Source organism: Corylus avellana, chromosome 6 (assembly GCF_965113065.1).
Source record: "Corylus avellana chromosome 6, dhCorAvel1.hap1.2, whole genome shotgun sequence".
In the NCBI taxonomy this organism is placed as follows: Eukaryota; Viridiplantae; Streptophyta; class Magnoliopsida; order Fagales; family Betulaceae; genus Corylus; species Corylus avellana.
The window spans coordinates 26,615,255-26,631,965 of NC_142495.1; the positions used below are offsets into that span (position 1 = coordinate 26,615,255).

A 16,711-nucleotide genomic window follows, 5' to 3' on the forward strand; every position below is an offset into this window, starting at 1 on the left:
TACCCTATTCGCCCGGGATATTTCACTAGATCTATATTCTCTGCTCTGCTGCGGCTGTGGCTGCGGCTGCTAGCTAGCTGCACTCTAAGGTCTTACTGTTCTTGATTATTAATTTTTTTATCATTAAGATTTATTATATAATTTTGTAATAAAATTAAAATAAAAAATGTAATAGGTACCCATGATGACCCAATAATCCGGAACTTGAAATGGAGATGATGATTAAGATTAGATTTTACAACATTTAAACATGTATATGTTACTCACGTTACCACATAATATAATTTTTTATTAAATACTGTAGAATTCAATTTAAACCATAAAATTAAACGGAGAGCATCCTCTCTCTTTCTCTCTCTCTCTCTCTCTCTCTCTATATATATATATATATATATATATATTCCCCAAACCCCAGCCTCTCATAAAGGAAAAGGCTTAGGTACGTACTTTATACCATCTTACTTATAACTATAATCCTAAGTACTAATAATAAGAGCAAATTTTAAAAGGTCAGGTACCGAAAAAGGAGAATGTTTGAAGTATTTGAATAAAAATTAAACAGGAGAATGAAAGATTTAGTATTATATGCAACAGTTTCATACAAAGAACCCAATCTCTCACCTATACCAACGGTCGAATTCCAAGCCAATTATATTCAAAAAAGTAGAAGAAAACAAGAAGATGGTACACAAACAAACATGAAACGACCCTAGTTGACAGCATGCATCACCAACCCACCAATCTGCAACCTGATCATTCATCAGCTCCTCTTGTTCTTGCTTCCCAGCATCAAACAAAAGTAAAACAGAATCCTGAAGAAAAACCCCCAAGCCACAGTGATCCACAGGCAGTTCCACTTGCTGAGATCAGTGATCCCCTGCTGCTGCAATAAGTCAGTGCCAGTGGTCAAGCACGTGGAGGCCGTAATCTTCACCCCGAGAGTGTCGCTCATGTTATCCAACAGCTTCAGTTTCAGGGCCGTGGGGACAGCCCCGAGCGGCGAGTTGTCGAAGATCTGAACACCCTTTACAAAGCACTTGTTGGGGTCGCTGAACTCGTTCTGCAGAACCGCCTCGAAAGGGTACTTCACCAGGGAGATGTAATGGAACCAAAGCCAGTAGCTCGGGATTCGGTTGCGGTTTATGAAGAAGCCGCTGAAGAGGAGGAAATAGGCCAAGATGGCGACGACGATGGTGTACCCGAGCATGACGTGCGGAACGACGCCGGATAGGAAAGTAACGAAGGAGTTGCCTGCCCAGAAGGAAGCGAAGATGGTAAGCAAATAGAACAAGAACCCGGAGATCCCTCCGTCGAGGCCCACAGCCCAAAACGTGGTGCAAGCAAAGGCCACGGATAGGAAGACCAGCGGAGGCAGCGAGACGAGCGCGTGGGAGAGCACGTAGGAGGAACGGCGGTAGGCGTTGTAAGCTGTCTCCCTTATGAAGATGTAGCGCTGTTGGAGGAAAACCGGAAGGGCATCGGCGCAGGAATAGTAGGTGGTCGACATGGCGAACGCGAAGAATCCTAGCCGTTCTTGGGCACCTTTGGGAGAGTCATCAAGCTGCCAGAAAACCGTCGCAAGGATGAATCCCGTCACCATCACCGCGCCCAATCGGATTCCGAAGAGCTCCGGGGTTCGCCGCGAGTTCGTCACCGACCGTTTCGCTAGCACCGCCATTTCGATCCAAAGCGGGTTCGCGAATCTCGGGACCATCGAGGACTGGCTCGTAGCTGTGTTGGTGGCACCAGAGACTAACTTGCCTCGCGAAATGCTCGCGCTTATCGCTTCCTTGAGCGATAAACCGTGCCGCTCCGTCCCCGTCTCGGAGCTCCGACCCGGGTTGTTGCTCTGCTTCATGTTCTGCCACGATTTGTTGAATTCGACCAAGCTCTTGGATCCGCCAGGCGATCCCTCCAGTTCTCGTATATGGTCCAGCGCGAATTCGGTCCGGTTCTCGCTGTCTGGTATCGGGTGGCCGAACTCGGCGAAAAATAGCGGCAGGCTCGTCGGCGAGCCGCTGTAAACGGTTTGTCCGCGAGATAAGAAAATCAAGTGGTCGAGTAACCCGAGAATTCTGTAACTCGGCTGGTGTACGGACATGATCACGATGCTACCGCTCTGAGCAATTCTCTGCAGGACTTTGACCACCATGAAAGCGCTCGTGGAGTCGAGCCCGGAGGTCGGCTCGTCGAGGAAGAGGATGATCGGGTCGTGGATTATGTCGATGCCGATGGAGACTCGGCGGCGCTCACCGCCGGAGACGCCGCGGTGGCCTTCGTCACCGATGATGGTCTTGGCGGCGTTTCGGAGACCTAATTGATCGATTAGGGCTTGAACTCGCATCTTCTTCTTGGACCTTGAGAGAGTTCGAGGCAAACGAAATTCCGCCGAGAACATTAGGGTTTCTTCGACGGTGAGCATTGGGAACAGCAGGTCGTCTTGCATTACATAGGCGGAAATCACCTTCAAGAGCCGAGATTCCAGGACCTCGCCGTTCAGGGTCACCGTTCCTTTCAGGCTTCCCTTGGCGATTCGATTCGCCAGCGCGTCGATCAGCGTGGACTTTCCGGAGCCGCTCGCTCCGAGAACGGCCATGATCTCGCCGTCGCGCGCCTCCCCGGAAATGTCTTTCAGGAGAGTCTTCGTGCTTGTGAACAGGCTCTCTCCAGCCTCAGGAGAGGCGGTCGTGGCGGCGCCGAGCAGGTTTCTTTCCCGGGAGAAGATAGCCGGAAAACTCATCTTCCGGCGGACCTTGACGCTGTAGGTCAAGTTGCTGAACGAAAGGACGAAAGGTAGGGGCCGAGGCTCGAGTGTCGCGTCGGTGAGGTCGACCACCTGGTGCACCGGCGTCTCGTTGCCATCTCCTGTGGCCTCTTTCCGCGCATCGCCGACTCGTTTCAGCAGCTCGCCAAGTGTCGGAGACGCGCTGGTGTCGGAGCGTGACGAGTTGTCGTCGAGCTCCATGTGACTGAAAATTCCCAAAGTACCTCTCACCGGCGAGAAATTCTCCGCTGCAATACGAGACATTCGGATTCGGGTTTGTAAAATGGCTCAGCTGTTGTTTATAGTCTCAGAGTCTGAAAACAAGATGGTGAGGTTAACGGCGTGTTTAGCGTGGGGTTTGGCACTTTTGGTAGCATGCGTAACGCAGTAACGCTCGTTGCCTTGTTATGCGAAGCCGTGAGAGTTAGCGGCGTTAGATTGGAACTGCCACTCCACGGTGGTGTGGCGGTGAGGTGGTTTATTTGGGAAGAGGAAGCGAAAGCGTTTCTTATTGTGTTTTGTTGGGTTTGGGGTTTCCCCTTTTATAAAAGTAGAATAAGCTCAGCTCCATCCTGCGTATGAAATATGCCAAGGAATTTACAGCTTTCTCACTTTCATTTTCTTTCATTTTTCTTTTTATTTTTTTTGGGTGGCAGTGGGGTGAGAGAAAGGTGACCTACAACGCCTAATCACTTGTCTATACGTCTTCTTTTTCTTGAGGAGCAGCTGCCAGAATACGTAGGGATTCTGTTGGTATTTGACACGTGGCGTATTGGGCTTTTATGGGTCAGGTTGTTTACATTGGGGGTGCATGAAATTAGGTTGGATGTTCATCTACTGTGGCGTGAGAGTGAGATTAGACCGTCAGACTGTCTAGTCCAAGTAAAAGAGGTTATTGATTAAATCAATTAAGTTAAATGAATTCAATGGTTGCACTTGCATGTTGGTCTTTTGCGGAGCCAAATTTGTGGGCTGCAGCCGGTGCAGCTTACAGAGCCGTGGAAGCCAGATTTGTGAGTTAGTGTTATTAAGTGAAAGAGGAAATTAGTTGTAAGAGAGACTAGTCCATGCATGATGGAGTTAGTTAATTAGTTTTAATCAAGTCTATCAAAGGGGTAGCTAGTAATCTTAGCCCACTTAACCATGCATTATTAATGAAAATGATCCATCTACCACTATATATTCCTCGAATTTTGTTATTATCATAATTAACCAATTGAAAAAAGATCATTCATTACTCTTGATTAAATGTAATGACATGACACTCATATATAACATTTTTGGTTGTATAAGGAGTTATCAATTAGTCAATTAATAAAAAGATAATAGTTGATTAGTTTGCACCATACGTTAATAGTTATATAAATAATGTGAATCATATGGTCACGTTTCAGTAAAACTTGTAAATCAACTATTTTCTATTAGACAAAATTGTAATGATAATTAACTGGTGAAAGTTTTCTTTCGAACTGAATTAAAAAAATTCTTCAAACTCAATCTATTAAACTAATTATATGTGCTTTTAAAACAAATGATTCTCACATATTGTAAAGATGTCAATTTAACAAATTAAATTGAAAGAATTTAGAGAAAAAATTTGTCCTAAAATATCATCTTTCTCTCCCCATAAAGTGAGAATTGAAAGGTGAAATTATATATTAAGAAAACAAAAAGACTCGAGTATTCAAATTAAAAAGTGTAAAATGTAGTTGGAGTTTCCCCGAGCTAAAAGCAATAGATTAAGAAAAAGTAAAATGATATGGTTAAGGAATCCAGATGTCCTTCTGGTTGTATCTCGAAGTTGCTCGACTAGACGGCTAAGCGGCGCGGCTAGTCTACCTATGTGTGGGCTATTCACCAAACGTGGACTGTTTGAGCAAGTGTGCTGCCATAACTTATTGTAAGTTAATACGTGGACTTTGATTTGATTTGATTTTATTTTTTGAAATACTATTTTGATTGTATTTTGAAGAGTATTGATGCAATTTTTTTGTACTCATCACTGGATTTGCTGATCCTCTCTCTCTACAACGAAGACACTTCGATGCTTAAATAAGTATTTAGTTTAATTTTTTTTTTAGCTTATTCATTCTACATTCACGGTAGTCGGAGAGATAAAATCTCACTAGCTAGAATATCAAAGTCTCTGTTATTTTGGAATTTGTATTACTCAGGAAATTCTATAGTTATTATTCACATATTGGGGGTAATAGTAGTTGTAGGTTTACAACATGTAATCGATCAGTTGGAGACCACGCCTCATAAAATTAAGGTCATTAATTCGAATCCTCCTCATTTTCCTCTTGTGTGGATATGCATGTTAACAAAAAAAAAGAATAAGAAATAGTCGCATTAATTGCTATATTAATGTCATCGTGAGGGATTTATTCTCAATAAAAGAGTATTTTGTGTTGGACAAAGTTTTCCTTCAAATTGAGTTGGAGGAATTTCCTTCAACCGAGTTTATAAAAATGACATGTGTCCTTGAACATATGAGATGCACATGTTTTTTTAATAGCAAGGACAAAATTGAAATAAATTTAATTAAAAACTCATGTGCATCTCACATGTTATTAAAAAAATAAACACATGTCACTTTTATAGATTCGGTTAAATGAAATTCTACCAACCCAATTTGGAGGAAATCTTTGTCCGTGTTGTGTTTTGGGTTAATTATTAATATTTTTTGAGTTAAAAACAAAAAAATAAAAGTCGATATCAAATATGGCAAACAATATTTCTTTCAATTTAACTTTTAAACGGGATTTGTTGCTACAAGAATTTTGGTGTTTATGATCAACGACGGCATTTTCTAATCATTGCTAATAACAAGTAAATTATTAACAACACCATTTGTTGGTCGTCGTTTATGCTATGAAAGTTTTTGATTTAGCGACACCTATATTGTCGATGTCTCTTCGCGGATGTTTTATCGCTGATACAAATTAAGAGTCTGTTTGAGATTGCGTTTGAGAAATATAACTTTTAAGTCAAAAAGAGCTTTTAGGCAAAAACTTCATTTTTAAACTTTTGCCAAAAGTGTTTTTTGACAATTTTTAGGCTTTTTGAACTTCTAAAAGTGCTTTTAATTTTTTTACTAAACAAATATATATATTTTTTTCAAACGGGCTTTTTTTAGTGTTTAAAGCACTTTTAGGCTCCTCAAACGCAATTCCAAACAGGTCCTAAGGCGAAAATACTCATGACGTGTCATTTTCTTTTAATCAAGATATAAATCTCTTTCTGATTAAAATGTGTTGTTTCCTTTTAATCAAGAAACGTTTCTTTCAGATTTAGGGTTTTGTCTGGGCATGCAGCAAGTCTTATTTTGGCATCCCGTTAAATGGGTTTCCTTAAGTGCAAAGAAATCGCGCGAGCCAGCTGGTAGATTGGCATTTTGCAATAAATTCAGGCTACAAATTAAAATATCTAATCAGATGAGTCCAACCAAACAGATTTGAATCCATGGAAACAGTGTATATAGGGACGAGATGCGTACGTATTCTGGAAGCTTTTTATATATCTTCTTAAGAAATCTCTTTCTTATGTCGAAATCAAACAAGAACAATAGCTAAGTATATATATATATATATACACGTAAACTAGTTAACTTAGCACTTGTCTTCTTTTTTTTTTTCTTCTTTTCATGGATCTTTTCTGAGCTTTCTTGGCATGTTTTACCTGGTCATGCCAATATTTCCACCTCATGAATTGTTCGAAGATCATAGATATATATAAAAAATAAAAATAGAAAGGGAAAAGAATAATGTTACTTTCAGCTTTCACATCTATTTATCATATATTCGTTACATGTAGGTTAATGTGACGTGTTGTAAATTATTGACTTTCTTTCTACTTTTCAAATGGCTAACATTGAAGTTACTTATTTAAAATACGTCATGTGAGCCGATGTGAATTAAGTGTGAAGAGTAAAATTAATTTTTCTTGTTTATTTTTAAAAAGAAAAAGAAAAGAAAGTGTCATGGCTAATAGATATAACTCATACATATGTATTCTCTTACTGAAATTTTTGGCATCCTGTTATGGTGCCAAAAGTGTACAAGAGGCTGTGGTTGTGGTTATTCCCTCATAACTACAACTACTTTAGGCGGTTATTATTTTTAAATAACCCCAACTACTAGGGTAATTAGCGGTTAACCGCAGCCAGTGGTTATGCGATTATTAATTGCTAACCGTTTTTCAAATATTTTTGGGCCTCTTTTAGTGTTTTAGGGCTTTTTTTTTTTTTAGCATCGTTTTTAATGATTAGAGAAATTTCTAGACCTCAACCTCCAAGAGGAACTGATTTTCTGTACAATCAACTAATAGTTGATCATTCCCTAGTCCCTACATATATCAAATAATATTAATTATAAAGTATAAATATACATAACAAATAATAAGGATAAAAAATCACAAATCCTACTGAAGAAGTCGTACCAAAACTAAAATAGGTTTTTATTATTATTAGTTTATATTATATAGTTCAAATTTTATACATATATCGGGCTCTTAGAACCAATAATATCCTGAGCTTAATTATAATCAAGTCTCGGTTTACCAATATGAGCACATTAATTAAGCTCGTATTAATTAAATATGTATTGGAATTGTTTGGTGGAAAAAGGTGAAGAAAGGGGGGGATCTGGTTTGGAATGGGTGGATGGTCCTGCATGAACAAAATATTTATTAATCCTCATTAATTAATCAGAAATCTGGAAGATTAGCATGAGTTTGAAAAGTTAGAAGGATCAGAGTGGAGAAAACATAAACCAAAAGGGTTGTCGGACTACAAATATAAAAACGTTTGCTTCTCAAAAGGGTAAGTTTATAAGAAATATAGAAGAAGAGTAAAAGAAGAAGAAGAAAGGTGATGATAGTTTTGGAATACGGTTGAAGCCTCAAGGCTGGTAGTTAATGTAGATAAGCCACCACCTTCACCGAATTGCAAGCTAACTCACACCTATAAAAGTATGGACGAGGCGGTGAAAACTAGTAATACTATTGGCTATTAATATTGCCTCAAGTCAAAACAGATAATGAAGAAAAAAAAAAAGTCAAAACATATATTGGGCATGCAATGCACCTACATCACATGTCGCATGTCGCATGTGCATGAGCACGTGCTATGCATGTGCCTCCATTGACCGAAGCTGCATGCCAATTAAGTCCACTACCATTTTTCAAAGGGTGGCGCCTGAATCCGGTCATCAGTTCATTTAGAGAGAGAAAGATCTATCCAGCTACAAGAATTGAATCCCATATACATGTGGAGTCCACCTTCCATCTAACCCATGCATGCATACGTCATCCGGCATCCGGCCATCCCCATCCATCTTCTATCTACCTTTTCACATCATGTGAAAATGAACGGAATTTGTGGAAAGTAATTAAACACATGAGCGCTGAGCCGCTGAGGATGGGGGCTAACTTAGGCGTGCCGCAGTTAATTCCGCATATATAATATCATGACATACGTCTCACGTACTTTCATGAATCTTCGCGAGGAATGGTTTCATGAAAGTTAAAATTCTAAGTATTTCACATAACTTAACTACAACCTTAACTATATATATATATATATATATATATATATATATATATATATATAAGTTTTTTGGGTGCACTCTTCTTGCAAAGCCTGTTTTTAAGGGTGAGTTTTACCGAAAGTTTATAACTGCATACTTAAGTTCATGAAATCTTCCATTGTAACCTTTTCCCGCATTTGATTAAATAAAAAAAAAAAAAAGTTTGTGAAATCTAGTTTCGATAGAATTCACTTTTAAGAATCAGCTTGCAATATATATATATATTGCAGTTATAAACTTTCGGTAAAACTCATTCTTAAAAACTAGCTTACAAGAATAGTGTATCAAAGAACTTATATATACATAGTTAAGCTTGTACTTAAGTCATGTGGAATACTTAGAATTGTAACATATCCCGTGTCGGTTAAATGCAATATATATATATATATATATATATATATATATATATATATATATATATATATATATATATAAAAGTTTTTAGACACTCTTTTATTGTATGTTAATGCAAGCCAATTTTTACAAATTAGTTATTCCTAAAGTTTGTACTATGATTGCTAAATATGTGGAAGGTAGGGGCTGGAACCCCAATTAATTGGTAGGACTTGTTGGCAACAAGCAAGCCTCCCACGTTTGTGTGTACGTACGTACTATGTAGTAGCTAGGTTCAACTGTTGAAGCATTCAAGTGAACATTTATTGCTCACTCAAACTTCAATTTTCTATCACTTCCAAACAACCTCGCATCTTCTCGAGGACTTTGTGCAAAAAATTACTTCTGGTACGGTGCAGACCATCTGGGCGCTCCCCAAATTAACAATTTCTTCGTTTCCTTTTTTTAATTTTTTCTTTTCTGTTTTTTTGGTTAATTTGAGTCCGACTCTGTTCCACTTTTAACATTTCGTCATCAAGAACACTTCCTTCTTGCCTGCAAAAACATGTGTTATGTTTCATAGTCGTGGGACTCGTAGTTTGTCAGCATATATATGTAGTTAAAATTCTGTCATGAAATTAAGCAGCTAGCAGCGGTCGCTATACCTAAAAATGTCGCCAAGGGGCTCCGTTTCAAGAAAGCAGCAGCAGTTGGTCACTATACTCCAAACAAGTCAGAAGAAAATAGATGGTTCACATTTATAACAAAGACACCAAATGAATTAAGAACAAGTACAGCAAGGTCGTTCTCTATCTCCAAGAACGTCTACTCTCTATCTAATACAAGTAAAATCATGAAGGACTTCAATTTCATGCCCCAATTGAAGAAGTCCTTCACGATTCTACTTGAGAGTGAGAAATTTTAGAAACAATATTTTTGTTCTACTTTTATCTCAATTTACTGATGTGGTACTATCAATAAGTCTTTGGATCAATTCTTATTAAAATAAAATAAAATTAATGACGGATTGGTTGTGCTGCATTCGCAAAGTAAGATAAAAGTGTAGTGTATTACATTATTCAATAAATTAAAAAATAACGGATTAAACTCATAGGAGTATCTAGAAGAAAGCAATCCTACATAGTGGTGGAACTAAGATTTTAAATGTAGGGGGACATTTTTTTTTTTGAAAAAAAAAAAAGATTTTAAAAGAATTATAAGGGTATTTTAAAAATAAAAAATTATTGGGGAATATTACACATCTAGAACAAGTTGCCCTTAATGCTTCAATCACCCCATTTGTTTGAGTCCATCTTTCACCTATTTTGACACTACATTTTTTTGGCACCTGGATGGATTAAAACCTTAGAAAGTCAATAAAAGAATCAGTTTGAAAACAGGGAAAAAGGTAAATCAGTATAACTATATAAGTGACAATACCGATTTGCAATATGCTCTGTGATAAAAAAAAAAAAAGATTTTAAGAGTTTTTTGTGGTATGCATAAATAACAAATAAACTATCCAATTCTATTAGTGTGCGACGTCATATCCAATTATATAACACGTCACAAATTAAATATATATAACCATCCCCTTTGACCAAATGATGGGTGACTCAGCCACCTCCTTCGCCACCCTCTCTTTCGATTTCAAATACCAATTTCAAATACCAACCTTAAGTATTGTTAATAAATTGCTCTCGGTTGTTCAATCATTTGAATAACTATAGTCATTCTTTAATAAATGATCACCATGAACCAATACTTCTAGTCATCCATTAAGGGACGGAGGAAGACCCTCACATTAATCAAGTAAATAGAGAGCTATTCCCAACATCTAATAAGACGAGAGGCCGAACGGTATGGTGGTTTTATCGATACTTGGTCTTATGATTTAGGGCTTCTATAACTTAGGTCCAAGCAAGCCCACAAAATTAATTGCTTTTTACTACTTGAGCCTAAGCCTGCTTAAATGAGTGCAGACAGGCTTGGGCCTATCACCTGGCACATGACCAGGTTTGGCCCACTTACTGATAGAATGGAAAGCACAAAAATGTTTCTACAATTATTATATAACCCCAAAATATCTACAAACTAATTATCAAATTGGCACTACCAGCCCAGAATTCCAGTTAGTTACCAAGGGCTGTCATACACTTTGTTATGTATAGCTCCCAATTGCGTCAAAGATGGAAGGTATACGCCAAGAATGAATGCCATTCAGTCTCAACTCCTGCGACTTGCATTTAAAGTCCAACTTTGGGCAATTTCGTGCGCTACACTTGATTTTAACATCTCCGCTGGGTATTACATCCACAAATAAATGGTTGCCTACAGTTGAAACCCTGCATCCTCGACAACTTCTGGAACTCATCACTTACCGGACGAAGCAGGCTCAAGTTGAACAAAAATAATCTGACAAATAGAACGAGAAACTTCCATCAAAGCAAATTCTCCAATTATATTTGATCATCCGAAAAGTCAACGGCTAGATCCCAGTAATGAGCAACACCAGCATCGGTAAATATTTTCCGAGCAGCGGCTTCAGTCAGGCATTCATGAACAGTAAATCTATTGAAACTCGGTTTGGCAACACATCCTTGCCATACTAAGACACACTTATTAGCAGGCTTATCATCACCTTCATCCCCATCTTCATCTTCCTCCTTTACAGCAGATGCCCAGTTTATACGCTTAAGCATAAGCTTTCCATACCTCTTTATGGGCTTGTTTCCACCTTCAACAACCACAACAGTAATGCCATCAGAAATCACAGCACATCCAGTCAAGCGGTTCTCTTGGGCATTAACATCAACTTTGAAGCGGGTCTGTGGGTGTGACAGGTCATTGATCCGGTAAACTGACACAATGGACTCCAGTGTGTTTGCCTCATCAAAAAGCTTCCGCTCTTTCTTTTCACGGCGCTCAGCAGGAGTGAGTTTCCGAGCAACATTTCTGTCTATGTGAGCTTGCTCACGTTCAGCAGCTGCACTCCTGATTTCCTTTTCAAGCCTAGTTGGATCTTGGGTGGCTTCGGAGCCAAGAACTTTCATCAGATTGCTCATTTTAACTTTCGGCTTCGGAGGCTCAATTAGGCCTTGTCTAATCATCTCCTGCTTATCTTTCTCCCTCGCCAGACGACGTTGAGTACGGAGTTTCTTCTGCTCCTTCTTGGTTAGCTTCAGGGGCTGAGGAGGTGGAGGAGCAGGCTCAGCAGGAGGCTCAATTGGGCGAGGGTGTTCTACATAGATAGTGATCTTCTCCATTTTCAGTTTATCTTCAGCCACAGATCCATCAGTAATGTCACCATAAGCACCAGATTGCAAAAGAAGCACATCCCTGATAATTCCAGCAAAAGTAATTAATAACATAAAACATATTATAGAAAAGCATAAAATAAGAAACATATATAGAGCAGAAGGAAATAGATTGGCTCCTTCTGTTTCATCAAGTACAGTAAACCCCCATGTTTTCTCTTTTCAATGGTCAAGACAAGTATGGAGAAGTACTTTATCCAACCTCAGCTGTTTCAAAAAATCAGGAAGCAAATCAATCTACACATGCTTTTGAGAGTTTCTGGATATTCTCACTAAGCAGTGAGGAACCAACTTGAATAATAACTGGCTAACTGCTTTATCTGTCTGCAATTAAATAACATCTCTAACATGACCCCCCACCTAAACTTAGTTTTCCAATCCGTTCAGGGGGAAAAAAAGTGAATCCTTGAATATTCCAAAATTCTGGTTGGGCGAAAATTCTGGTTGGGGTGGCCATACATCGTTTTCCAAAGGCGACCAAAGGTGATCAATTTTTACCAACATAGCCTTCAAATTATACAAATTCCCCATGGTCATACCATGTGAACTGATCAGACAATTATAAAATGCCTTAACAAAATACCATTATAAGAATACACTATCAACTTACCACCACTCAATTTCAGGAATTGGGTCTTTAGGTTTCTCTTTGGTGATAACTCTCTCTGCTACCTCTATCAAATTTGGATTAATATCAGGTGCTGCCTTTGCCTTAGCCAGCTGTGCCTGCTTTGCCTTCTGCTCTTTCGCTTGTGCTTCTCCAAATTGACTCTGCAACAACAAAATGTCAACAACTATAAGAACAGACCCTGAATTGGTAGATCCGTAGAAGTGATCAAGAGGAAAGAAAAGGCAAAAATAAATACCTTCAATTTAATATGCTCAGCCTCTTTTGACCACTTGCCTTCTTCAACAAACTGGAAACTCATTCTCTTAGGTCTCAAAATCTTAGTTTTGTTAATACCCATCCTTTCATCAAAATGAGGATTTGAGTCTGGATCAACATCCAACTCGGGTTTAAGAATCTGAAATGCGTCCTTTTTCTGTTTGTTAATGTTGACCTGCAAAGTTTAAAAGACAAGATTAAAGAATTAACAAAAATATGTCTCAATACTTATTGACACCTGTCTGAACAGATTGACAAACCTTTAAAGTGCTTAGGTTGCTTGGTTTAGTCACATTCACCACATTTCCATGCTCATCTACCTCCCTACCAAGTGCATCAAGGCGAAGAACAGGGGCCTTGCTTGGCTTCTGCGGAACAGAAACATCTGCTGCCATCTGACCTGGAAACAAGTTTATAAGAGGAGCAAACTCTGGGTCCTGACGAAACCCCATCCTGGCAGCAAGTTCCTGTGCACGTTTTACTGCCTCAATATTGTGTATAGCTGGGAGACCAGCAGGAGCACTAGGACCTGTAGCAGATATGGGTAAGGTTAATGAACTTGATGTTGCCCCTGCCGAAACAGCTGTAGGGGCAGTTGACCCTGTTCCAGCAGCAATAGATGGTGCTTTCAGTCCTTCCTTCAATCCCAACTGCCGGGTACCATCTGAGCTTGGGTTAGAACCCTTGTTCAACTACATGATCAAGACAATAGTTAACACATACAATTGGGGGTTGGGGGAGGGGGAGGGGGGTGTTAAGCGAGAGAACTTCTGCACTCAATTTTAAAGAGAGATTATAGCACAAAAAGTACCATAATAGCTACATATAAGATAAAGTAGAAGTATACTGGGATAAACAACTTACCATGGGAATCTTCTTCAGCTTCTCTGACAATTCCTTTTGCATTTGTAAAGCTTTCTTAGCTTTAGCTAAAGCATCAAGAGTTATTCCACTTCTTCCAGCAGCTGAAGATGACCCATCTGTACTAGATTTTCCAGGAACCTCATGAGATCTGGTAATACTAACTCCCTTATTTTCATTTGTGGTAGAAATTGAAGATACCTTTGTAGGAAGGGGATGACCAGGGGCAGAGGTCTCAGGCACTCTCCTGGATTCCATGGTGAGTGATTCCAGAGCAGCACCCTGCATAAAATGTAAACGATAAGTTCATATAATAGCCGATAGGAGCTAGATAATTGGGAGAAAAAAATTGGAAATTAGCAAAATGGATTAGAGAAGCATTAATAGAGTATGAAGATATGTCCTCCACCAATGGAAAGATTGTCAGCAAGGGTAATAAGCTCATAAGAAAAAAAATGTCATCATTTAATCAATCTGATATAATTCATACTATAGAATATCTTTTCATGACAGACCGCCCGTAAATTAATCAATATAAGTGAATGCCATTCAAGAAGTGCGTGTCTAGAATGATGCATTGGCATAGGTTGATGGTTGGATTATGCCTAAGCACTAGTTGGGATGGCTCGTTTGGGTGTGCAATTTTTTTGTATTCTTTCCAACTCAATTCAAAATTGTGAATATCGAGAAAAAAAAGAGTTGAGATTATGTTTGAGTGGTTTAAAGAATATAAAATATAATTAAATATTACAAAAAACAAAAAGAAAAGAAAAGAAAAAAGTTGGGGCGGCCCGGGTGTCTGGTGATGGCTAACCACCCCCGAGAAACTGATGGGGGTGGCTCAACAGCGATTTTGGGGGTGGTTAGGCCACCACCCAAACTAGCGAGCCACCCCCAGTCGCTGCTTGGGGGTGGCCAAACCACCCCCAAGTTAGACGGGGGTGCTAAGCCACCCCTGAAAGCAATCGGGGGTGGATCGGCCACCCCCAGACTCCTCTTAGGGGTGATCCGGCCATCAACCTAAATATATATAGTTTAAATTTTTTTTATTTTTTAAATTTTGTATTAATGATTTTTATTAGTTGGGTTGAAAAAATTTGAGTTGAGTTTAGTAAAGTGGTGTCAAATCAACCAAAAAAAAAAAGAAAAGAAAAGAGTTGGGAAACGTTTGGTTCCCAAACAAACTTGGTTTATGCACCATATAAACACTTTGACTAATTATAATTTGGCAATGACATGATGAGAATTTTAGAAAAGAAAAACAACAGAAAACAGTAGTACCCATTATTATTAAAAGAACTAGTGATGGAACAACTGCAGCAAAACATCAAAGATAAGCATATTAATTGTCATAATCCTCTGAGTTCAGTCCATATTAGACAAGGCAAACAATTTAAATTTATGGAGTGTTTCATCTTAAGTACATATGCAAATCAAGTGCATTATCAAAATGAACTCACGTACTAAAACATGACAAACATTAATACTACGTAAAACTGCTAAGAAAAACAACCGTACAAAATCAGTCCTATTCCTCCTAGATTGGAGTTCAACAAGATCATAAAGAAGTATCTAAATTCAAATCAAATCCAACTCAGAAGGTCAACAATTACTTTCATCACTGACTTAACCCAGCCAATATTAGACCTGCTTCAAAACAATTGGAGAGCCAACGCTCTTAAAACTCAAATTCCTCAAACCTCCAAACTTTCATTGGTTAAACTTAAGCAACCCAATTAAGCAAGAACCAAATTTGTATATTTAATCGAACTATTCATTCAGGAGAGCAAGTCCTGCATCTAAGAAATTCAATTAGATGAATACTCACATATATGCATGGAAGACACTAGTGTAAAAACAACTGACATTTCACACGCAATATGAGGCTAGTGTATATCATTAGTTGATAATGTGGGGGTATCATCGAATTAGCATAGTTTCAAACATATCATATTAGTTTTTTTTTTTTGTGTGGATGAATAATCATATTACTTTCACTAACCATCACATCCACAAGATGCTGAAGTATCGGCTATATGTGCGTGGCACAAAACCAAGGGCCCGCTAGTGTACAATACTCCTTTGAACTTCGATTTCACATAAAACATGTGCTTGTTATCATCATCTCTGATTCTTTTGCATGCAAACAAACACTGAAAAAAACCTAATAACAAATATTACATAAAGCGAAAAGAGTTGGTAATCAAACTTACATTCCCAACTGAACCACTCGCATTGGCGGTGCCGGTGCTCTGGGCATCATCAAAATGTTCATCATCACTCACCTCTTCCTTAAACTTAACCTTAACCTCACTCAAACTCACTCTCTTCCCACCTTCCAAACCCCTATCCCTTTTCTCCTCCTCTTCTTCTTTCACTCTATCCTCAAACCTCCTCCTCTCCTTCTTCTTCTCTTTCCTCTCTTCCCCATTTGCTTCCTTCCCATCCTCAAACCGCCTTCTCTCCGAAACCCTAGCCTTCTTCTCGACACCGTCACCTCTCTCCTCACTCTCTCCTCTCTCCTTCCTCTTGTGCGAGTGCGAGGAGTGTCGCCTCTCCACCGACCCGTCCCTATCGTACGATTTCTCGCGATGACGATCCTCGCGATCATCATCCGACGGCTCACGTTTCGCCTCGCGATGCTTGGGCCTGTCTCTCTCTCTGCTCCCCTCCCTCTCCCTCTCATCGTCATACGACCGCTCGCGCTTCGATTCTCGGTCTCGGTTTCCATCTATCTCGTCGTGTGAGCGCTCGTGCCGAGATCGGTGACGGTGGTGGTGATCGGAGGAGTCTCGGTGCTTGTCGTCTCTGGAGGATCGATGCTTGTGGTCTCGATCGCGGTGGTCGCGGTCGTCCCTAGTGCGCTTGCTCGAAGGGCGATCCATGCTAGGGTTTGGTATCGCAGATCGGAATCTCGCTCTCACTCTCCCACTTGATGGATGGGAAAGATTTGGGCAAGTAG

The 16,711-nt window shown here is 39.4% G+C and overlaps 2 protein-coding genes across 2 annotated transcripts; both read right to left on the reverse strand.

The window, feature by feature from the left end:
* Positions 1-617: 617 nt before the first annotated feature.
* On the reverse strand, positions 618-3,304 carry LOC132187500 (ABC transporter G family member 1-like). Its single transcript, XM_059601828.2, has one exon. The coding sequence runs from the start codon at positions 3,026-3,028 to the stop codon at positions 761-763; it is 2,268 nt and encodes a 755-aa protein (XP_059457811.1). The 5' UTR covers positions 3,029-3,304; the 3' UTR covers positions 618-760.
* A 7,425-nt stretch (positions 3,305-10,729) lies between these two features.
* Positions 10,730-16,711, reverse strand: LOC132187074 (Pre-mRNA-splicing factor 3). Its single transcript, XM_059601236.2, has 6 exons — positions 15,963-16,711; positions 13,753-14,031; positions 13,149-13,580; positions 12,869-13,063; positions 12,613-12,773; positions 10,730-12,024 (listed from the first exon to the last, which is right to left on the reverse strand). The coding sequence occupies exons 1-6, from the start codon at positions 16,632-16,634 to the stop codon at positions 11,145-11,147; spliced, it is 2,619 nt and encodes an 872-aa protein (XP_059457219.2). The 5' UTR covers positions 16,635-16,711; the 3' UTR covers positions 10,730-11,144.

What these genes read in the sequence shown, in the direction of transcription:
- LOC132187500 (XM_059601828.2), bottom strand. Translation starts at nt 3,028, where the DNA reads ATGTCTCGTATTGCAGCGGAGAATTTCTCGCCGGTGAGAGGTACTTTG.
- LOC132187074 (XM_059601236.2), bottom strand. Translation starts at nt 16,634, where the DNA reads ATGGATCGCCCTTCGAGCAAGCGCACTAGGGACGACCGCGACCACCGC. An exon ending in CGAGTGGTTCAGTTGGGAAT is followed by an intron (nt 14,032 to 15,962) that starts GTAAGTTTGATT and finishes CATTTTATGCAG; the next exon opens with GGTGCTGCTCTGGAATCACT. An exon ending in GCAACCTAAGCACTTTAAAG is followed by an intron (nt 13,064 to 13,148) that starts GTTTGTCAATCT and finishes TAAACTTTGCAG; the next exon opens with GTCAACATTAACAAACAGAA.